This window comes from Aedes aegypti, chromosome 3 (genome assembly GCF_002204515.2).
Source record: "Aedes aegypti strain LVP_AGWG chromosome 3, AaegL5.0 Primary Assembly, whole genome shotgun sequence".
Lineage (NCBI taxonomy): Eukaryota > Metazoa > Arthropoda > Insecta > Diptera > Culicidae > Aedes > Aedes aegypti.
In genome coordinates this window covers 167,818,482-167,843,126 of record NC_035109.1, presented here as the reverse complement: position 1 = coordinate 167,843,126, position 24,645 = coordinate 167,818,482, and the positions used below count along the sequence as shown (strand labels likewise).

The window sequence follows — 24,645 nt, the reverse complement described above, 5'->3', positions numbered from 1 at the left end:
TCGTTTTCTGTAAGAAGTGCCGTCAGCATTCATAAGCTCCCACAAGTGGTAAAATTTATATGTTATAGCATAAAACATGCTCGTTTGCTTCGATTCAGTGTGAATTCATCTTTGGAAAACAGTTTTCTTGATTGTTGATTCTAAATACCGAATATTAGCACTTCTAACTAGTAATCCATAATATGGACCAGGAAATGATTGTTTACCACGGTTATGGATCACTACCAAAGAATGTAGATTTCTACCATTTTATGCATTGGATTCGACATTTTCAGGCAATAGCACTAAGGATAAAACTAATACAACATCAAGGTTGGTAAATTTCATTTTTTAGCAGACAAAAATGGGTGGAAAACTTGGTGTAGAGCGAAAACAGTTCATGCCTCAGTTACTACAAGGCAGTATATCACAAAAAAGGACATTTTACCCTTGTTTCCAGCTCTAACAATGCTATTTTTGCAGTAATATGTGACACATTGTTAACTTTCTCTCGATTTTACGCACTGATCCGTAATATGTCACTATTTGATCAATAATATGAAAATTGATCCATAATATGGTTTTCAGAAACCGATGCAATTTTTAATTTTTATGTAATCCTACGTAAATATTACACTCAAAACAGTTTACTAACCGAAGTTCCAATTTGAAACGATTCGATTCGTGCTTTTAAATTACAATTTTACGTTTTCCATGTCGTTTTATTGAATTTTATAGGTTGGACTCCACACTATTTGATCCATAACTGTGGGGTCATGGTATATCACCCACCTCACTCCTACCGCGTTTTCTCAGTTGTATTGGATCCAAATGACTTCAATTTTCTTACACAGTAAGAGGCTATACAGCACTTGCGTGGTCGGAAGCGAGACATGGGCGGTATGAATAAAATGTAGTAAATTTGAGTTTACTACATGATCGGTAATAAACGCTATATGTGAAACACGAGTGGAACATGTTTGCGTCATTTCTCTTTCTACACCTTTCGAACATACTACAAACAACGCGTTGCTATTAATAAAGGTAGCATTTACTACAAAGCTACTGCTAGTTAGCTTCAGAGGTTGCTACACATGCTTTGAGATTGTTGAAATGAATGGAATAATTTAAATTTCAGTATCATGGGAAAACGAAAGCTTTGATATTTCGAAAGGTATTTTGAGATTTCCGTATAAAAGTTGATATTTCGAAAATAATTTTGAGATTCCGGTAAGGAATTTTGAATTTATTTGAGAGATCTGGTATTCTTTCTGGCGTTGCGTCCCAACTGGGACAGAGCCTAATTCTCAGCTTAGTGTTCTTATGAGTACTTACACAGTTTTTAACTGAGAGCTTTCAATGTCAATTGACCATTTTGCATGTGAATATCGTGTGGATACTCATTACGATAATTTTATTCAATCTGATATTACGATAATTATATTGTTTCTTAGTAATTCTCGTATGTCGGATGGATTTCAGCTAATTATAGAGTAATTATTAATTTTATGTAAGAATTCTGACATTCCAAATTCTCTGATTTCCGATACATTCAAGATTTGTTATACGTTATAATTTTGGGACTATGTAAGGCTTTCTGGGATTTTTGTGGCAATATTAAAAATCCGCAATCTGAATCGGTTATTGATCTTTTGAAATAATTTTACATCAGAATCTCAGTACGGGTATCCAAAAAAGTCTAATAATGTCATAATTTTATGTTGCTGTAATCTCAAGATCTCTTTATAGGACAAAGATTTTTATCTGAAATTCTCAGAAAAATTTTTGTCATCCTCATCATTATATTCATATGCACATAAAGGGAAATGGAATGTTCTTAACGTGCAGCATTAGTCACTGGGCATGTTCGAAAGTAGTAGGTACTACATGTTCGAAAGGTTTTTGATTCATATCAAAAGTTTAGTAAATTTTGTGGATTTTGTTTTTGAGTAGATGCTACATGTAGTAAAGTTCATCGCTTTTTATTCATACCGCTGAATGGTTAAAAATTTGAATAGGGTTTCGTTCTACTTCGTCGTAAGCGCTATTATTCGCCGTATCAAACTAAAAATGTTCCACTACGGCTGATATTCCAACTTACCTGCAACATAGATTCGTTTTTCAAGTTTATTTTTGTGAAAGCTGTCATGGTTTGTACACTTGTACACCAATGCAATTAAACTACTGTATTTCGTTAAATAACTTCAGTTCAATTATCTACTTTACATTTTTTACCGAAATCGTATGGACGAACACGATTTGCGAGAAATACTTAACGATCGACACCAGTCACACCACTTTATGATACAAGTTTCTTCCCGCCCCCTGTGTGACTTACTTCACCGGGCACTTATTTTTACTATGGTACTTCTTCACTGAAGAATTTCATTCCAATCACACGCCGTAAAAGTTCTATAATTCACGAAATTTTATGAAATTTCCTCAACGACCGCGTAAAATTGAGAATGTAAACAAAGTTCAATCCGTCGTACTGAGAAAAAAAAGCTTGTGCGCATCAATGTGTGCACGATGCTCGACGTAACAATACGTTTCTTTTGATTGTGTTGTTTTCGCTGCAATGTGAGCAAATGCCATAATCGTTCGGTCAGAAGGATTTGTGTTCATAAGTTTGAGCCGAATTTTGATGACGAATTTTAAAGGAAATTTGTATATTCCATCATGCTGAAGGAATGGAGGGAGATGCCCGTAGATCTTTTTATTCTTGTGAAACATTTTATAATAGCGTTGATATGTTTTGACCACTCAATATATCACAGTGAGCCGAAAGTTGTGAGACGAATCTGGAAACTTATTGCGACAGAAATGAAAACGATACGACGGATTGAGAAAACTGCAAGATGTATTTTCTTTGCATTATTTCCAAAAAGAGATCAAGATTTATCAAAACCATTTTGTACAATGCTAAAGCCGTTTTGAGAAAGAATTGTTTGGCATCGTTTTGTATTAGCATCATTCACTGCAATACTGGGAAAATTGCAGCTCTCATCGATCAATGCATAATACTATGGATACTAGCACATCACCCTACTGATGGTGCTCATCAATGTTTGAAATAAAAGTAAATTACATAAATCCTATTGAACAACCAACGTTTAACGAGTTGTAACGTCCTTAGAGTTATGCGATCACTTAACTTCTTGCAGCAAAATTGTGGGGCATGTTTTAACCTTTACTTTAGAGTTTTTTGTTATATGATATAAAAAAATTAGACTTGTATAACAAAAATACAAGAAATTGGGTCTTCCCATCTGAATTCCCCTGACAAAATCAGAAAAAGTGATCAATGAGCACGAACTGTACCATTGGAATATATTTTAACACAGTGCAATATTTCCATTTGTGTCGAATATATACAAAACTCTGTTCATGGATGTACTCATCTAGACTAGCAAAACACTATTTTAGTGTTGATAGTTTAAATTGAATTTTACGATTACGCATTTTTCAATGGTTTGTTAAATGCACTCATACTCAATGCAATCTGCAGACGAAATGAACTTCCAATTTAAATTGTTAACAGTTGTGAAAACAACGGGGTCAAATTTTAGTTTTTTTCGTGCTATTGTTAGTGCACAAAGCCTCCCAAATTCATTTTTTTATGAGTTACTCTTTCGAGAATCAAGTTCTGTTAAGCTGGTATTTCCTTTGCTGAAAATTTGATTTGCTAAAAAGATTCAGAAAAATATTCCTGATTACAACGAAAAAAATTGGTATGTAGGTTGCTAGGGTCTACTTACAAATCGTCGATATTTTAATAATAAACTATTCGATGAAAATAGTTATAATTCAACAGAGTAGTGTAACTTTTCTGAAAATTGCTATCAAGCTTGGAAAAAACCCGCACCACTGTTCCGTTTCTCTCACTCACTTTCTCATACGGTCAGGAGCGATTTAGTATCAACAAGGAAAAAAAGCAGCATCATGATGATAGTGACTACCGATTCTGCGTGGCGATCGCAATACCGAATGATTATTTACATTCTGATTGCGCCCGAGTGGCATTTGGTTTCGACTGCTGATGAGCGTTCACTGCCTAACAACACACATACAGTGAATGATTCAGTGAGTGAGAATCCGCTCATTCGACTGAACACATTATATGACTGACTGAATGCGGAATGCGTTCGTCCGTGTCTTGCGGATACAAGAAGATCGGTTATCACTTCTATTCGTATTTGTCCTGATTTCCGCTTCCTCGCATTCGGTTACGAATCTTGGGAATAGGCCTTTTCACAAATCGTTTCAAATCAGCTGATTTGGAAGCCGTATAACAGGCCTATAGGCATTTTCATGTGACATAGCATTTATTTACATCGATGGTGGAGACCGGTGCAAACACGAGGCTGTCATTTTCTTAGAAGAACTGTCTTAAAGCTTCCCGATCAGCTGATTTGGAACGTCTTGTGAATAGGCCTATTGGCAATCAAAAGTGAGGTTAGGTTGCAAAAGTTTTTCAAATTGAAATGAGTTTTTACGGTTTCTTGGGCCTTAAATTTTAAAAATCTTGTCAGTCAAATGATTGTGGTGTTTTTTCTTCCAAAGTTATCACTAAAAATTTTAATTAAAATGCACTAATCTCTATTCTAGAAGAGCGCCATCTACGCATTTTAGCTTTGCGTTAGATCACCAATAGCGCTCATCTCAGTACAGTTTGGCTGTCACTTAGTATTCGGTGACAGCAAACACTTTTTGTTATCGGCAGCGTTCAGGTGACTGAGTGAATTTTCCCATGCTTAATTGCAATAATCTAAAATCAATATTTCAATATTTCTGACCACTGCAAACACCTATGTCAACAAAATCAATTAAATCTGTATCAAGACGCTGTTTCAGATATACCTTATTTTTTCTATCTTTATCTTAATAATAAAAGTTTTTTAGTCTAAGATAAGTTCCGAAAAAACGATGTAATAATAACATTACAATCATTACACGCTGTGAACTAGGCTATCGAAATTCATAAATTTTGCCTTATGAAAGGTGGAACGATTATTGCTATAGGGAAGGTGTACCAGTATTCGCCATGTACCAGTTATTCGCCACCCCATATTATATACCGTTTTACGACACATATGGTTGCCAATTGTTTAGTGTTCGCTAAATTGCTTTAAGATGATACGGAAAGATTCTTGGAAACCGCAAAATTTTCTCAGAAAATAATAGAAAAATATCATGTTCCTAAAATTTTTTGCTCCTTTGCACCTATTTTTCGCCACTTGTGCCTGATTCGCCACCCTCCATAAGAAATCAACGTAAGTGAAGAATTCAGGAACCGAAATTAAAATCGTGGCGAATACTGGTACAAGTGGTCCAGTATTCGCCACCACCATTTTTAGTACAAAACCCAAGTTTCTGATTAGTTTTTCTATTTTCCCCGCTGAGCATGGATTGAAAGCTTTCGTTTGATGTATTGACAGTAACCAAATGTCGTTTGATTTATGTATAAACAATATTTTTCCTTAGGGTGGCCAAAACTGGTACACTTACCCTACGAACGCTATGTATCGTTTTAGTATCAAATCAATGCGTCGATAGGCGCTTGGTGTACGCATGGGCTTATCCATCGCAAGGTCCTTGGTTCGATTTCAGGTCGCCGCGAAAACATTTTTTCGTATCTAAATTTTGGTTTCATTAGGCAAAGCTATGAATTTCATCCCGATTTTTTATGACGAATTTTCATAAGTGGTTCCTATGTATTTCGATAGTCCATTTGCCTGAGTGTAGTGATTCTCTCCAGTATGGGACTTTTCTAAGATCCCGAACGTGAGAGGTTTGTACACCATTTTTTTTTCGCTGAATTCAGCAAAATTTTAGTAAGTGGTACTACAGTTTTGGACAATACGTTTGCAACTTTTTCGATTTTCCATGCAAAATTGTCAACTCTGGAAGCTTAGATCTGAGTTGTTCATATTGCATGAAATTTTCACTTTCCAGACACAATTTTAACTTATGCTCGAAAAAATTTTCCCAATAATGAATTTAAAAGCGATAACAGTCTGAGTAAAGCAAAGTTTTTTAAATTTATAAAACTAAAAAAAAGAAATTGTGTCATGATATATTCAGCAAAGTTGTAGATTTAGACGAAATGAACAACTTTGCAGAAGGAAGTTGTTATGTAGAACATTCTTATTTTCAGATAAATCGTTTATTATTTCGTGTCAAAAAATCAATTTAATTAAACCGTTCTTACTTATGAGTTCGTTATTGGAAAAAATACTCGAAAACATTCGTAGAAATTCAAGTTATGTCTGGCGCGCAGTGAAAATATCATTCAAATCGGTCCATGGATAACTGATAACCAAGACTTCAATGTTGACCATTGAGAATGGAAAATCGAAAAAGTTGCAAATGTATTGTCCAATACTGTATATAAAACTTGGGATCTAATAACCCAAGCTTAAAAGTATTGCTATTTCACAATTTTCATGAAATAATTCGATTAATATTCTCATTATACCCTACTAACTCAACATATGAACTCAACTGACGCCAATGAATATTATATTCACTGGCATCAACTTGTTGAATAATGCTATTATTGATTATGCTCCTATGTCACTTGAGATGAGTTTTACATTTAATTTTACTTATTTTATTTATTTAAGTTTAAGTTCGTAAATCCCACATCGAGAAAATAAATCTCAACGCCAAATGCAAATATGATTTTTCAACGAATATTTAACAATTGCTAAAATGAGACACATCTTACATTATTTCATCAGAGCAGCAAATGACTGCGAAAACAATTAAAAGAACCTTTTTCCGGTGTTCCCAAGTTGAAGGAAGACATTTAAAGATTTTTTTTTCAATCTTTGTAGTTACACCATCTTAAGTTAATATTGTTTAATTCGAATCAGTTTTTTATTGACTTTTAACGCTCGCTAACATTCAATGGAATCATGTGTAAAAAGTTGAGCCTGCAGATAGAATTATCCACAGATTGGTTATAAAGCTCGAAAAATATAAAAAGATGAATATTTTAGGATCACGAATTGGTTAAACGGGCAGGGATGTCTTGTCTGTATACTATATTCTGTCGTAGTGAAACTGTTATCCTCAAATCTTTACATCCATAGCGTAACGATATCGTTTACTGATAATAGTGCGCTTGTGATCTTCTCTATAATCACGCCCTCTATCTTATGTACTTTACCTCAAGTCATTCCGTACCTTTTCGTTACATTTTGTTTTGATGTTTGAAAATATGAACAATCCTCGATGAACCCGATCCAGATTTCGAGTCCTGAGAAGGCGGAATGACAATTTTCTTATCCTTCTCCCCGTAATTAATGTGTATTGTGTGTAATTAAGCTGGGTTGTCCCTCGTGAAATATCGTGTACTTTCCTGTACCACCTCTGTATATCTCTGTACTTTCCTATATCAATGTGAACCATGTGAACTGTGTATTGATGTGACTTTGTACAGTAAAACTATTTCTTCGTGCAATTTTAGTAGCTGTAGTACCGTGTCTTGGGATTTGAATTTCGATCGAATTGTATTCCGGAAGAGACTGATTCTGTCTCGTTAAAATTTGTTGAATTTTTAAACATTTGCAAAATTTTTGGGCCCTAACGTCCAGCAATGAACATGTTTTAGTTCATGTATCGAAGACGAAAAAATAAACTAAAACCATCGTTTCAAAAGACAACATCTACAAAACCATTTTTCACTATGCCAAAGTATTTTGTGATAACACCAACACCACAGTTCCAACAGGACAGCGATTCACTACAGCACAGTATTCTCCAAAATAAGTCGTCAACAAAACAGAACCCAAACAATTTCTTCTTGCTATTGCTTGGCTCAGCATTTTCGAAACAAGCGAAAAATAGTGTACAAGGCTTTCTTATTTCGGTGCCAAAAGCAATAATATGTATGGGAATGTTTATGTACTATAACCTCCTAATTTACTACTTGCTAGAACTGGCATGCAACAGCGATAATATAGTTTACGTTTCCATTCGGTTACTTCAACTTTTTTGTTTCGTGTAGCTTCTATAGGTTAGTTTGAATGAATTCGTGTTATCTTTCGTTCCAATTTTGTTTGTAAATATGGTTTTCTGTAGAGTTATCCAGCTTGACCCTAGCAGTAGCAAAATAATGTTCAATTGTAGAGCGAACTAATCACGATATGCTTTTCTAGCATCAAATAGAATAGAAAAGGAATGAACTGAAGATGTGATCAAGTTTCGCCCTATTTTCCTCCCTTTGAATTATATTTAACTTTTATAAGTTTAGTCCTATTTTTATTTTACTGAACAGTGTACAGAAAATGAGACGTCAATACCATCAGGTTTCAATGAAATGGATATCAACAGCAAAATATGAACTATACTAAAATAAATAGTACAAATGTACAATAGTTGATTCAAATGTACATGCATAGACTCCGATATTTTAGGAATAAAAAATCGTTTGCCTACAACATTCTTCTTCTTCTTCTTTCTGGCATTACGTCCCCACTGGGACAGAGCCTGCTTCTCAGCTTAGTGTTCTTATGAGCACTTCCACAGTTATTAACTGAGAGCTTACTGTGCCAATGACCATTTTTGCATGGGTATATCGTGTGGCAGGTACGAAGATACTCTATGCCCTGGGAAGTCGAGAAAATTTCCAACCCGAAAAGATCCTCGACCGGTGGGATTCGAACCCACGACCCTCAGCTTGGTCTTGCTGAATAGCTGCGCGTTTACCGCTACGGCTATCTGGGCCCCTGCCTACAACATTATACACAACAAACAATGTAAATTTTGTTTCATAAACTAAACAAAATGACAAAAATTGTCAACATTGCCATAATTAAAAAAATGCAATACATCTAAAATTTACAATATTTTGAACTTTTTAAAAATCCACATTGTTTACAAAGCTAATAAAAATTAAATACGTCTGATTTGTCGAAAACAACTGAAGATTGATGATATCCGTCATATCCGTGCACTGTTCGGTGTGTTTAATTGGAAGTTTTTGTTTATCCAACTTTTAATCACTTTTCGATCCTATCCTCCTAACTTGTGCTCATTCCTCAATTCCAATATGAAGAATAAAAATAGACCTCTCACACCTCTTTCGTTTTATATCACTTAATTTGTATTCTTCAACATATTATTTAATTAATACACTTTGAACTTAACCTAATAAAACATCAATACTTCAAAACCTACCCCAAAAATGTTACACAAGGTTAACAAATTTTGAATGTTGCTTAATTTGTGCATTTTATTCATTAATTCTGTTATGGTTATACTTTCTCTTAGATAGTTTGCTTCTTAACAGTTCTTGTCCGTTTTCCCCTTTATATTTTCTCACTTCTTTTTATCTCTAATATATTTCAATCTACTATCTAAGTTTAAATCCCAATCCTATTTCTTTTTGGTTCTCGATTGTTGGTTCATTTGTGTTACATAGAACATTTTTAAAACAAAATATAAACACAGATCATTTTGTTCCTGATTAGGAATCACAAAAAGATTTCGCTTATTTTAGGTTGATCTAGATAGGATTTTGTTTTTCTCCATCCAAACTAGCGTGACACCGGTGAATTCTTAGGAGCCGTAGTTTAAAGATGTGCAATTCGTGGTCTATGCTAGTTTTCGTCTTCTTAAACAAATATAATGCTGAATACAATCTGATTCCAGGATTCTATTAATGTTCGAAATAAAAAAAAAACACATATTATACATTTTCTACACGGTTTGTGTTGTGTCAACGCAAAACCATAGTTGAGCCCAATAACCCAAATTTGGATAAATTTCCAAGGCCTCCATTAGGCACTTTGCCTTTAAAACCATAAGAAAAATTATCTTAAATTTGTTTTGATTCAACGCAAAATTGAGTTCATTCAACCCAAGCTTGAGAATAATGCATTTACACAAATTTGGCTTATTGGGCCAAATTACCCCCATTGGGTAGGTGCAGCTCTCTCTATTTTTGACAACATTGGTGGGGGGGAGAGAGAGAATACCGAGCGATTTTGGGGTGGAAAGAATAATCGATATATTTGGGTAAAGTCAACTCAAAAATTAGGTTAACTGTTTTTCCGTGTAGTTCAATTATCTATCAAATTTATGATTGATTCTACCTCCAAAACGTGTTTATTGATTAAATACTATAACACACATAAACAACAATATTAATTTTATCGCTGTGTTTCTAAAATCTTCTCGGATATAGGCACTGCGATCATGTGAAAAAAATGATAATAAATATGAGAGCGTTTGTGTTGAATCAAATATTCTTGCGTGAAATTTCATATTTGTAAATAATTTGTAAGGTTCTCCATATACGACATACGAGATCCAGACTTTTCCAGACAAATTTTCAAAATCTTCCAGATTTTTGAAAAATTGACTTGGCATCCCTGTGTTGACCTAACATTTTATTCTGCTTTATCGACATATCTGAAAAGGTTTGTCGATCAATTTAAACCTCTTTTTAGCTGAATAAATTTTTATTCAGCTACCAATGTTACCTCTGGGCAATCATCCGGAACAATGTTGCTCTCCAAAAGTACATTGAATAAGTTCATCAAGTGCCTCTTCGCGACGTCTGGGAGATTTTTGAGCAAGTAGCACTTGATCCTGTCAATTTCTGAGGCAGAATTACTACAGTTCCGAGTTATCGCTTACACTTGGACAGAATCTGACGACATTGATTTGGATTGTCTGACGTGAGTTATTGGTAACTGAGATTATGATAGGCAGGTGAACACTACCATGGGGATCTTGAATTACTTTCCACACGCAATCCAATGATAGCGAATAAAAAATTATTGAGAGGATGCTCGAAGGATCTGGAGGTTTTATTAGTATTGCTTCCCCAGTGTTTAAAATTGCCAAATTGAAGTAGTAGCAGAGGATCATAAATTAAGGTTGCACGGTTGTGCAGGCATAGCTTCGCATTTTACCGCAAGGTCTCTTCGAGACACTAGCATTTGGTTGAATGTATATGCTGACTACGCTGATGCTTTTACCTCGAGCTTTGCAACTGCTTCAATACCTGTCATCGAAGGGAAGTCAATTCTATAAAAGGAGTAGGATCCCCACAGTGGAAGCTTATTCATCCCCAAAAGTATCCCTCCATAGCCATCCCCTCGATCTAAAACGAATTGTATTTAAGTCTTGGAACGTGACATCTTTATCCGAAGTGAGCTATGTTCTCAAAGAGCAAATATGTCACAGCGTGTGCTATGAACTAAAAATTTAGGCGCGTTTTTTTTTAATGCTTCTACAATTTCACTGTAGCACTTCGATCATCTCCCCGACTTCATTGGGCAAATAAACCATCGAAAGGTATAAAAGAATCGAGAATCGGCCATTTTGGAGCCAGTTGCTTTAGAGTAGGTTTCACCAAGGAAAGTGTCAATTTAATAAGGCTTTTTGTAGCGAGTGAGACTTCCAACGTTTCGAAGATGATATCCACTAACCCAGGAAGTTATAAATAGTTAGATTTGAGGGAAAAATGTCTAAACCTGTTCACGTTACATCAGGAGTTCCCCAGGGTTCGCATTTAGGTCCATTGTTATTTATATTATTTGTTAACGATATTTCATATGTGCTTAAACATCTTAAAATTCTGATTTATGCCGACGATATGAAACTTTATATGGAAATCAATAGCAACAAAGATAGCGACATATATCTGAATGAAATAAGTATATTTGATAAATGGTGTAGCAAAAGCTTACTTCAATTAAACGTCAAAAAATGTAATTTAATCACATATAGCAGAAAACGGAATACACCACAGATTACTGTCTCTTTAGGAAATCAAATTGTTCAAAAGTGCGATAAGATTAGAGATTTAGGTGTCATATTAGATTCTAAACTTACCTTTACTGATCATTATAATACGATTATCCATAAAGCAACCAATATGTTGAGCTTTATTAAGCGTTTTAGCTACAATTTTCGGGATCCATATACGATTAAAACCTTGTACATTGCTTATGTAAGATCAGTTCTAGAATATTGTAGTATTGTGTGGTCTCCGCATATAAAAACACATGGTGATAGAATTGAATCAGTACAGAAGCAATTTCTTTTATATGCCTTACGCAAATTAGGCTGGACAACGTTTCCACTTCCATCATACGAGGCTCGATGCATGCTTATCGATATTCAAACTTTAAATGAGCGTCGCGAAATAGCCATGATTTCATTTGTCAATGATATTGTATCGCAGCGTATTGATTCCACCCATCTTTTATCATGTTTGAATTTCTACACGCCCGCTAGACAGTTAAGAAATCGGAATTTGTTTGCATCAAATAATCATCGAACTAACTATGCAAAATTAGGCCCAATGAATCGAATGATGTCGCTTTATAATCAGCATTGCACAGAAATTGATCTGACCATGTCGCGAACAAAGCTAAGACAATATTTTAATTCCTTAAGATATAATACAACATAGAATTAAGTAAACGTGTAGTCTACTATTGATTGACGAAAAATAAATAAATAAAAACGGAAGAGTCAACTTTCCGGAAACATCTATGCGTTCCTGCCGATGAGTTTGTTGATTTTCTGGGTGAGCAATTGGAACAACTAGAATTTTAGATGTTCCTGGAAGTGACGGAAAGTCTCCAGCTGAGAATTTAACACCCGGAGGTAAATCCTTTTTGGTGTCTCTGCCACCTTTTGATTTTTTTTGAGGGGTCTGATGAGTTTGTTGAACAACAGGAGCTTTATGTAAAGCGTGATGCTGCAAGTGCCGTTTTGCAACAGCTCGCTTACTCTCCGTTCCTGTCTTAATGACGATATAATCTTCCTCCCCCACGGAGTCAGAACATATTGCATTATTTAGACACTATGCTACTAATTCAAGATGAACATTTTCATAACAATTACAAATCGGTTTCAAAAACAAATAAAATTTGTATAAAAGGCATAAACAAGGTGATATCTGAAATAGATTATGGTTCATATATTTTTTGGCCATCTGATGAACCACACTGGAAAGTCCCATGTATGCAAACTTGCGTGAATATTTCATGGATCTGGTGATATTTGCTTGTATTGAAATTATTGATAATCAATGGAATACACATCCAGTAAGCGAAGAAAAAATGCTTAGGTTACATGTAAATACATAAAACTTTATGATATGACCGCCATTAAAAAAAAACCTTGCATGGATATCGAGATTATACCCCTGTCCAAAATAAATTCACATGAGGATGTCCAAAATCCATATTTGGTATCCGAAATGTATAACACACAGGCTGCTCAAAACGTTATTTTGGAAGCTAATGCTGAACTTTATAAACTTGTTTATCCCAAGAAACTCAAAGTACAGTAATACATTAAGCATATGAGTAACATTACGTAATAATATAATAGTATCTTATGCAGTTAATAGATTGCCGTTTACAGACTTATCCTTATCCTTATCTATTCCTACTATGTACAACGAAAATTAAATGAAATACATAAATGCCGTAACTGTAGTTGTGAACTCGCCAAAGGCAAAAAGCCACTGTATTTAATAAAGAGAAATATTAAATAATAATGCCGTTACTAGTATTGGGTTTTTGAGTCTCAAGGCCCTTAGGTGATGGTATAGAAAATCAGGACATTTGTTAAATTTCTCCAACAATGAGAAAAATTCAGATGTCATCATACGAGAATTTCAGTCAAGACTCAAGAAACATTTAGCAGACCAGTATTGCACTTCAATGGAACAGAAGTGATTGTAAACTGCTACTCATAGTTTCATAAAAAAATGATATTCTAGAATTAGCGTTGTGTTCAGCTAAAGAAGGTCGATAAAAACGAAGAAAATGCACGTCTTAAAACTAGCTCACAACAAACAAGTCTCTAGCACTTAGAAGCTTCATTTGAATTGAGTTCTGTTTATAGTTTCCCCGATGCGATTTTCCAAAGTTCCTTTATTAGTTTTGTTTCTCTTAAAGAATCTAGAACCTTTCTTTTTTGTATGCATAAACTTTTCCTTTAGTACAAGTGGGCTTGGTGGGCTTAACAGAATAGACTAACGCAGCTGCTGCGTTTTCTAGGGGATGCAGGGGATAGGAGGGATGATCGGTCAAGGGATAGGGATCGGTGGTAATGTTGGCGGAATGAGTAGCATGCAGCAGCAAACGCCACTACAACAGCAGCAGCAACAGATGCGACAACAGCAGCAACCGATGATGCAACAACAACAGCAAATGCAACAAAACCAGCAGCAACAACAGCAACCCACAACTACAGCCTCATCCGGTGGTGTGTTTTCTACAGCTACCAACCTACTATCCGGAGCCGCCGGAGCGGCAACCGGTGGTCTGTTCGGCAAGAAGCCGGCCGCACAGACACAGCAGCAGCAGCAACCCGGCGGTGGCATGAACCAACAACCGCAGCAACAATCATCCGGTCCATTTAGTAGTTTAGGCATGAACATGGGCATGGGTGGTGGCCAGCAGCAGCAACAGCAACAGCAACAACAACCTGGTCAGCCTGGCCAACCTGGTCAACAAGGCCAACCGGGACAACAACCAGGTGGACCCAACATTATGGGCAAAATCCAAGAGATGGCAGCACCTGGTGGAGACATGCTGTCCAAGGGTAAAGAGCTATTATTTATGAAATTTGGTCTTGGTGGTAAATAACCCCAGGCATTTAGTTCACAACATTATAGTTATTATTATTATTGGAGCTGTATTGAACCTAAACTATATTGTACAATATTATTGCTATGAAGTACTCTAAACATTCCGAATCCTAAAAACGATAACACAATACGGGACGTACTGTAGACGTAAAATCGTATTCGCAAAAGAATGGAACAAATAATAGGCTAGTAAGTTAAACACAAAGATAAAAAGTGAATAAAATTGTTGTCAAAAGCTTTATGTTCATGCAAATGGAGACGACGAAAAGTTTCAAATGTAAATACAAAAGAAAATCGATATATTTTGGTTCGATGAAGAAAACAACCCGTAGCATAAGGAGAACCAGAAACATGATCACGCACACGTTTTTTCACGGCATTTTGACGAAAGTTAGAGTTGTTTTAGTTCATACGTTGATTTCCTCAAGTTAGAGTTTATTTGTTCTTCTTGTTTAACGGAAGGCAACTGACTGTTGCCTTCTGGCAAATTACGGTAGTCGTTTCTATACAAACTGTTCAAATAGTGTTGTTTCATTTATCGTACTTTGGTCTTGTTTGATGAATTGCTAGGAAGAGTAAAGGTTAAAATTATACAAAGTTGTAGTTATTACCAGACGTAAAAGACAAGTTCTAACATTAAGATGAGTGATCAAAAAACAAAGTGAATGAAAAGGTGATATTTACATTTAAAGCAAATCATTACCCATATCATTCCATATAAATATTATTATAAATATATTATATATATTTAAAAGATGAACAAAACATTCATGCTTCAAAGTGCTGTTTGACATTTAGAGTTACATCTCATCGCAATCAACTCTTCTCAACTGATCACATACATCATTCATTATACCATTGCTAGCGAATAAAACAAAACAAAAATAAATGAAACAACAAACAATACTGAATTGAATCGGCGCGTCTTTAGCACAACATTATCTATTATCAACAAATATCTTCGACTTAAAACAAGACAAACCTTACAGTAATCTATCGTTATTTGATTATTGACCCCAACTTGAATTACGAATCAAAGAATAAAATTATATCAACTTATCGCAATGTTATTATTTAACTCAATTTTTTGTTCGCATATACAAAGGAACGTCGCTAAAGTGTTGTAATAAAAAATAACAAAAAAAACTAATGGAAACATGTAGTTAAAAGAAAATTTAGTGTAATATATGAAGAAATAACAAAAGCAGAAATCACTTCAATTCTCTAGCAATTGATTTGAAGTTATGTTAAGCATCGGGTTAAAAAGTTAGCGGATCTACTAGGCGATGAAACTAATATTGGTATGTAAATACTTAACAGTGCTGGCTCGAAACTGTTTGAAATCATAGCAAAAATCTTGTTGGCGCGAGAGTGCTGACCGTTGTTAGCTGGAATACATGGACGAAATGATGACAGAAAAAAATCACAAAAAAATTTCCAGGTGAAATGTTAAAGAAAAAAGACGACCACAAATGTTTACCCACCATTATTAAATTGAGAATATTTATAGTTATTAATCAATCTTTAAAATTAAACTACAGAAGAAAATCAGAAAAAATACCAAAAAAATGACAACCAATCTGCGAAGTGTAAGAATCTTGGGAGTTCGTACGACGAAAAGGCGAATGCTAAACAATAATATTAAAATTACGAACAAAACAGAACTCGCAAACAATCTTGAACGCTTAGCGAAGACAAAATCTTATAGAGTTCAATCACAAACACGATCAGAATCAATCAAAGAAAATAAAATCACTTACACAAATACACAGAGGATGACGCAATTCAAGGGAAGGTGGCAGTATTTCTAACAAGATTTATTTCTACACTACTCTGTTTCCTGAATATAGAAAGAAATAATGTTCTTACATTCTTTCTGTACCTTTCACAAGTTTAGCTCAAAGTTGATGAACATAACAGTAGGGGATAAAACTTTCATTGATAAGTCAAGCGAGAAACTGCCGCCATCTTGTGTAATCGTCATTCCAACACTCACACTCCCATCCATACTTGAAACTTGAGGAAACACACAAACTTCTGAACACGTACCACAAAACGTGCACCATTTGCCAATATGAGGTGAGGTAATATCAAACCAAACGCAAATCGACTCAACAGAACAAAGGATGGCACAGTGACTGGCAATCGTAAGTATTATCAAACTCCGAAATGTACGGTTATGTTTCTAAAAATGCCTCGTTTTGGTTTGCATTCGAAAGTTTATGCTACTAATATCAATTGCCATAAAACGCCACACAAGACTGTGCTCGCGCATGAATGCGGCTTCTCAAGCGCGTGCTAAACCCTTTCCATACAGTAAAAAAATAAATGAACAGTCAATAGAACAACTTCCTACAAATTCGGGTTGACCAACTAACCGACTAACGCTGTTGCCTTCTCCCGTAAAATGCGACATATGTAGATTTCAACAGTGGCCCCTTAGCCTGAAAACAATACTAAATTTTGCAAAGCATTCGATATGCAGGAAATTACGCTTCTTAGCAAACAATTATTCTACTACTTCGATAGGCTTGCAATTCAATTCTTCCAAATTTACAATTTATTCATATTTTAAATTAATGTTTTACCATTTGGAACGATTTTTCGGCGTTTTAGATCCCAACGAGTGTAGCGTGGCATAAAGAGTGACATCGAATACCAATCCTAAATTATTTTGCAAAGTATGCCCTCAAATAAACAAAAGCACGCGTAAGGACTTCTTCATGGTAAAGTATAAGCTAACATTATCCTTTCAGCTATCCATACACACAAAACTTGTTCAGCAATATTTTTAGTAAATTCTGCCTGGTTTGCTAAATTTCAGCAAATCGATACTGATCATCATCAGAATTTGCTAAACAATTTCAGAAAATCGAATGTGAATAATTCATAAAAATAATAATCTTAAAATCAGCTAGTCCAACAACGCAACATGTTTGAATTGAACCATTCGCATAGTGTATCTAGAGAATTTCATTCCAAAATCGATAAAAAAAATTACTCTGTTACTGGTTAAAAAACACTGTTACGATTTTCAGATGTTCATATAGAGATAAACTTCTGGTCAAACATCTGGGAAATTTTGTTTTTTGAATTTATGGAAACATGCATGCCAAATTTTATTAGGATTCCTGTTGAAATTGTCTATAAACTTCGCAGTGGATTTTTTTGAGGACTTGCAGGTGATGCGTCTGGAACAGTTTTAGTAAAGTTTTGTTAAACCATCTTGAAGAAAGTTCGTAACAAAGGATTTTCAGAGGGATTCCTTTCATGATTTTGTTTCCAGATGAATACTACTGATTTTATGGAATAAATTTGATGATTATACATAAAATTGCAAAAGAATCTGGATATAACAAGTTTTTTTTAAAATTTCAATTTTTTCTGTACCTAACAATCAGTCACTTCAGCTATTCGGTTAATCAACAGCCACAACTCGTTTTTGGGATTATACGTCATTTATATTTTCAGGCTTACTACACCTGTTTACTCTACATGAGTGAATTTTATGTGAATACGTAATAATCTGTTTTCAATTTTAGTATTCAAATAGCATTTCCTCAACAACTATGACTTTTTACACTAATGTTTTGACAATGGAGGCTACTTATTGGAAAATGGATTGTTTAGAAAAGTTTAACTTGTCTAATTTCTCAAGCTCTTCTACTTTTGTGCTAAAATCTATATATTGTGTTTTAACGTTTAAAGCCATTGTCATCCACATGATTTATCTCTTACTATCAAAAATTTAAATAAACATCACATTCAAAAGCAATACAAATATGGAAACACAGGAACAATCTTCTCCATAATAAACGATACGTAGGTAGCAGAACTGAAAATCGGGAACCAATTCGAAATGAATCCAATAGTATTATTTTTATTCCACTCATTCTCAAACATTAGCCAAAATCGACCGACAAACCACAATGATTAATCAGCAAAATTAGCCAAATCGATACATCAACAAATAAGCAGCAACTGAGTCAAACCCGAGTAGCAATCTAGAGGAAATCTAGAAACAGTTAATGTTTGAACATTGTTCTAGAGGTAATCTCCAGCCAAGAATAGTGCACATGAGAGCAACAACTACCCGATTTTAACTAAGTTTGGACTCTCCAATTAGTCGGAACTTTTCACTCTAGATCAAATCGAATGAAAATCAATATATTTACTTCACCTCAACTTTCTACTGACTTTTCAAATCAACTTACTTCTAAACTACACACAAAACTCACACTCGTAAAAATACCAACATTTCTATCGAACACACGCAATGTCTGTTAACAAAAAAAAAACCAAACAAGAAAATTTTTGATCGGATTGTCAGAAATGGTAGCAGAAATCGTAGAAAACATGCGGGCAGGCCAGTGAAAGCGGTACGAACGGTACCCACAGTAAAACAATATTGAAGTAAACATAAAGAGTTATTGTTATATTGCGCGGAAAAACGAGTAAATACAATTGAAATAAAATAAATTCAGTTCGGTGCCTTCTGAATGTTTGACGCGTGGAATTTACTTTAACGATACTTTTCTCTTTGTCTTTCGCTTCGGTATCAACTCAACTGTTAAACATATTAGTTTACTAGCGAAGAAAAAAAAATGTTACGAAAGTCTCATCTACATGTTGCTTACGTCCTTACCAACTACTACATATTGAACAGTGTGTTTCCGGCGATCGACTATTCTACACACTCACACCCGTAAAATTCGACCATTCTAAGCTTTTATCTGTGTAACGTGATTCGTGTGTCGTTTCTTCTTACGCTCAACTCAAATTATAAGTGTGCGCGATCATTTCCGGTTTAGTTTCGTACTGCGACCGCTAAGGTTCAAGTGCCCTGAGCCCCTGGGAAAAGTTGAAATATTACGGTGCGACTTCCCGAGCAGGGTTCGTCCATGAACCACGTTAAGAGATCTGGGGTCAATATGGCCCGATTACGATATATAGGCATAGACAAACAGACGTAACAGCTGGAACAATTATCAATTCGAATTATAGTCGCCAGTGACGGAAATGTACGCATCACGAAGCACCTCACGAGTGTTCACCAATACGAAAGAAACATGAAAGATTCGTAAACATACTTGGTATGAGTAAGTTCGCACCCGCCTGCTAGGGAGGATATACCAAAAGGAATAGCAAAAAAGTTCGCGAACATTTACTCGAGAGTAACCGAACAAGGTGTTACGGTTTAGACAGTCAAATCAAATGTTCAAATCGACTGTAAAGTACCAGTTTCTAGTCACAAATCCCCTAAAAATCAGAAATCACGAATGCTAAAAAGCGTTTTTTCCCAAAAGCGCAGTTGACTCTGAACAGCTCCTAACACGTTCACGAATCATTTTAGCTTCGTTTACTCGCGAGCTCGACAGATGCGAGTAAATCAGCACTCTTGTGTTCGCGAGTATTTTGTGTTGTTCCGGTTTAGCAGACATGTTCGCCACTTTCCATCACTGATAGTCACGCGAATATTTTCATTCAATGATATAAACATTGCATTTGGTCAAATGTAAAGTAGGTTGCGGTAGTGCACAAACGTCTAAATCGAACAGAAGCAATGCGAACGCCACGGGTGAGCCGTTTGTCAACTACCAAATATAAGAATTGAGCGTTATTTCACCGTACGATGATAATAATTCGAGTGTTGCGTCTGTTTGTCGGTGATGTATGTATTGCGCATTTCGTTCACCGCTTGACAAGCGCTGTAGTTTTTAAAAGTGCGCAAACGTCAATATAAGAGCGCGATTGCATCGAAAAGAATCGGTGCTTTCGGTTGGCGCTTTGTTCGTAAAAAGAAGAATAATGTGTGCTCTGAATACATCAGCACGATTCGATGCAGTCCCGCAGTTACTGCATCCAGCGATGTATGAAAAATACAATAGATTTTGAAACAAGAGTTCATAGAACACGAAGTTTACAATTTCCATAAACTCATTAAAATAGGCCTTCGTGGTTCATCGACAACCCTGAAACGATAGTTGAAAATGTTGTTATTTAGATCTGTATGCATTGATTACTGTACATTAAATCAAAATGGTACCGAAATTGGTGAAAATATTCTTTTCCAAATATTTTCCGGTTTTTAACTGTACTTGCGGCCAGTTTTGCTCTAAAGTATTTTATCAAAGAACAATTACACCAACACAACGAATAAATCCATGTTATTTACCAAGAATTTTCGAAAGGATTCTTTCACAAACTAATTCAAGGATTTCTGTTGAAAACTCAAAGGTATTTTACTAAGCAGTCTGAGGATTGCACCTTCAGAAGTTTCTCAACAGACACTTTTAGATGTTTCCCTTTGAATCTATTCAAAGATTACATCCAGAATTCCTCAAAATATTGTTTCTAGAATACCACCGAGTTTTTTTTTAAGAATCACTTAAATTTTTCAAGTATTTCTTCCAAAATTGCTTCCTCAAGATGTTATTTAGACAATACTGTTGGTCATTCTTTTTGGATTCTGGCATAAATCATTTCATGTATTCCATCAAGATTTTTTTAATGGATGCATTTCCTGAGAAACTATTCAAGAGTTTCCCAGGATTCAGATATTTCTTCACAAATTTCTTCTCGATACTCTTCCAGCAGCTCCTCCAAGGATTTGTAGAGGAACTCGTCTGATGCCGGCTTCGAGAATTCTTTTTGTTAGCATTTTCCGTAGAATTGTAAGGAGGAATTCTCTGAGGTGTTCTTAGAAGTTTTCTTGGACGAATTTCAGCAGTAATAAGTGAAGCAATCAATAGCTGCGCTTTTTTATGGATTTATTACATAATTTCTAATATATTCTGGTTAAAATATTATGCTAATCCTTAACAAATAATAGGGTAATCATTAGGAATATATAATACTTGAGGAAACACCTGGAGATACATGGATTTGTTTTATAGTAGAATAATTCAAACTCTCTGTAAGAATTTCTTAAATATTTTATATATAAGTTTTTTTGGAGCAGATTACAAATAGTTGTAATTACATTCAAGTCTTAAAAAAAGTCTAGTCAAATCGCTTTAACCCATTAACGCCCGAATTATCTCACATTCATAGTAATCATCTGATTCTTTCTGGAACATCATCTACTCAATTCCCACATAATTTCTAATGGTTTCGCTCAAAATTCCTAAAGAATCCAATCCACCCAGGAATTCTATCGTTTTTCAAATAACTTTCTAAGGGTTCCCTCCAAAATCACAACGGATCCTCTCAAAATTTTCAAATGATTTCCACAAAACATTCACAAGCATTCCAAGATTCCCAATGTATTTTCAAACGATTTGCTCACTATTTCCGCAGTATTTCCACAACATTTGCACAGTATTTCAACATAAGTCTTATAGGATTCCCCCAGTATTGCCACTTAAAGCCCAGGATTCTCACAGGAATCCTAGGATTCCCATTTAATAATTCATTGGAATACCAGAATTCACACTTGAATCCCAAAATCCAACTTGAAATCCAGCATCTATACTGTAATTCAAGGATCTACACTGGACTCCAAGGAAACTTAAAATCCTCACTACACACTTAAACGGTTTCGCCGAGAACCCAACAGCTTATATCTCGGTAATAATTTGACGATTCTCGGTAAAAATTTTACCAAAATCTCCGTAAACGTTTACCGAATCTCGGTAACGTTCGCCGAGATCTCGGCAAAAAAAATCGGATTGCCAAAATCTCGGTAAAATAAGTACCGAGATTCGGCGTTGAAAATTACCAAATTCTCAGCTGTTGGGTTCTCGGCGAAAAGTTTTACTGAGGTCGGTGAAATAATTTAAGTGTGTAGTATCGCAATATCCACACCGGAAATCCAGCACTCATACTGGATTCCCAGGATCTACACTGAAATTCAACAATTCATACCGGAATCCTAAAATCCCCACTGGAATTCCAGGATTCACCTTGGAAACCAAGGATGGAACATGGATCTCAGGATCCACTCTGAAATCATAAGATCAACACTGGAATCTCAAGATCGTCACTGAAATCTCAGGTCGGAAATCCAGAACACTGAAATCTCTGGAATTCAGAGATCCACACTGACACACTACGATCCGTACTGCAGTCCAAGGATCCAAACTGAAACACAACAGATCACACTTGAGTCCGAATATCCACATTAGAAGCCTAGGATCCACAATGAAGTTACACACTCCACACTAGAATCCTAGGATCCACATAGCAATCCACACTGGAATCCAAAGATATACACTGCAATCCCAGAATCCACAATAGAATCCTAGGTTCCACACTGTTATACCGGAATCCAAACTGGACGCCCAGGATCCACATTGAAATCCCATTATTCAATCAATTAAATCCCCAGGATCCACAATAAAATACTGAAATCCACGAAGGAATCCCAGGATACACAAAGGAATCCCAAGATACACAAAGGTATCCCAGGATCCACAATGAAATCTCTAGATCCACACTGAAATACCAGAATGTACACTGGAACCCCAGGTTCTATACTGGAATTCCAGCATCCACACTGGAATTATGGGATCATTTCTGGATTCTCAGGATCCACACTAGCATACCAGCACTGGAATACCAGGATCCATAGTGGAGTCCTAGGACTCACACTGAAATCCGAAGATACACACTGGAATTATACAATCTGAGGATCCATGCTGTAACACAAGGATTAATACTGAAACTCCAGGATCCTAACTGGAACCTCAGCATCCACACTGGAATCCCAACATCCACAATGGAATCCTAAAATCCACACGGGATTCCCAGGGCCCATACTGAAATCGTAGAGTCCACACTCGAAAATCAGTATCCACACTGGAATCTAAGTATCTACTTTGGAATTCCAACATTCACACTGGAATTTCTGGGTCCACGCTGAAATCCTAGATTCCAAACTGAAAAACCAGGTTTTCCAACATAGCGTTGGGCAAATATGTCTGTAACATCGATGTTACTGAATCGATTCCCATTTGAGCTGTCGAATCGATTCACCGAATTAATCGAATCCTTTGAATCGATTCGAATCGAACTTCAATTAAAATTTATAAGACTTAATATCTTTCATACAAATCAGTTCTAAAATTCAATAAAACAGATTAAATACTTCAAGGCAAGCTCTAAATTTGGTTTCCAATTCATCAACTCATTGAGAAATATTTGTCGAATTCAACAAACTGTATCGAATCGAATGTAGAAAATCGATTCACCAGATTTTAGGTGTTCCAAACATTAATTTAAAAAATCGATTAAACGAAATAAAAACATCGATTTTCGGAACATCGATACAAAATCGCCCAACGCTACTGGAATACCAGAATCCACACGGGAATCTAAAGATCTTCACTGAAAACCTAGTACTCCTGCCAAAATTCACTGAAATTCTGTATTTCACAGTACAATCCCTGGATTCAGATCGCTACAATCCTTTGATACACACAGGAATCCCAGGATCTACACTAGAAATCCAGTCTATATCCTGCAATCCCAGGATGTACACTGGAATCCCAGAATATATACTGAAATCCCAATATCTACAATTTAATCCCAAGATTTACATTGTTACCAAAGGATTCACACTAGGGTGCGGCTTATTTTTCGAAAGTTCTCAGAACCAAAAATTCGTACACTCTTCTGAACTCAAATCACATGAAATGGGAAACTTCAAATTTTGAGCCAAAAATATTGAAATTAAGAGTGAATTTTCAAGTAAGTAAATATGACCTTCAGTGAAGTCTTCACTACTTTGTTATTTTCCAACCAATTTTTAAGCTCTTAGCATCATTTTCTTCAATATTAAATTTATGAGAAGTTTGTATAACTTCACATTTATCTAAAATGAAAACTAGTTTAGTTAAAAGTAGTATTCACTAAATTTTTAAGCAAATTCAGTTGTTTTCAAACTGTGTACACAAAAAAATAATTAAAAATTGTTTTGACTTAATAATTTATCGAAAACTACCCAGAAACATGATTTTTTAATGAAATATATCAAGATTTTACGATTTGTTGATTTTTTTGCCAGATGTTACATGTTTGCTGTTTAACTAAAG

The 24,645-nt window shown here is 35.3% G+C and overlaps 1 protein-coding gene across 9 annotated transcripts in view; it reads left to right on the top strand.

The window, feature by feature from the left end:
• Positions 1-19,270, top strand: part of LOC5574135 (RIMS-binding protein 2) — a 232,902-nt gene extending 213,632 nt beyond the window's left edge. For 8 of the 9 annotated variants that reach the window (XM_021853143.1, XM_021853142.1, XM_021853146.1 and 5 more), the window contains one exon: positions 14,019-19,270. In XM_021853143.1, coding sequence (XP_021708835.1) covers positions 14,019-14,609 — 591 coding nt within the window. In that variant the 3' untranslated portion in view covers positions 14,610-19,270. The remainder of the gene's footprint in view (positions 1-14,018) is intronic. The other variant, XM_021853148.1, reaches the window with a different exon arrangement.
• The last annotated feature ends 5,375 nt before the right edge of the window (positions 19,271-24,645 follow it).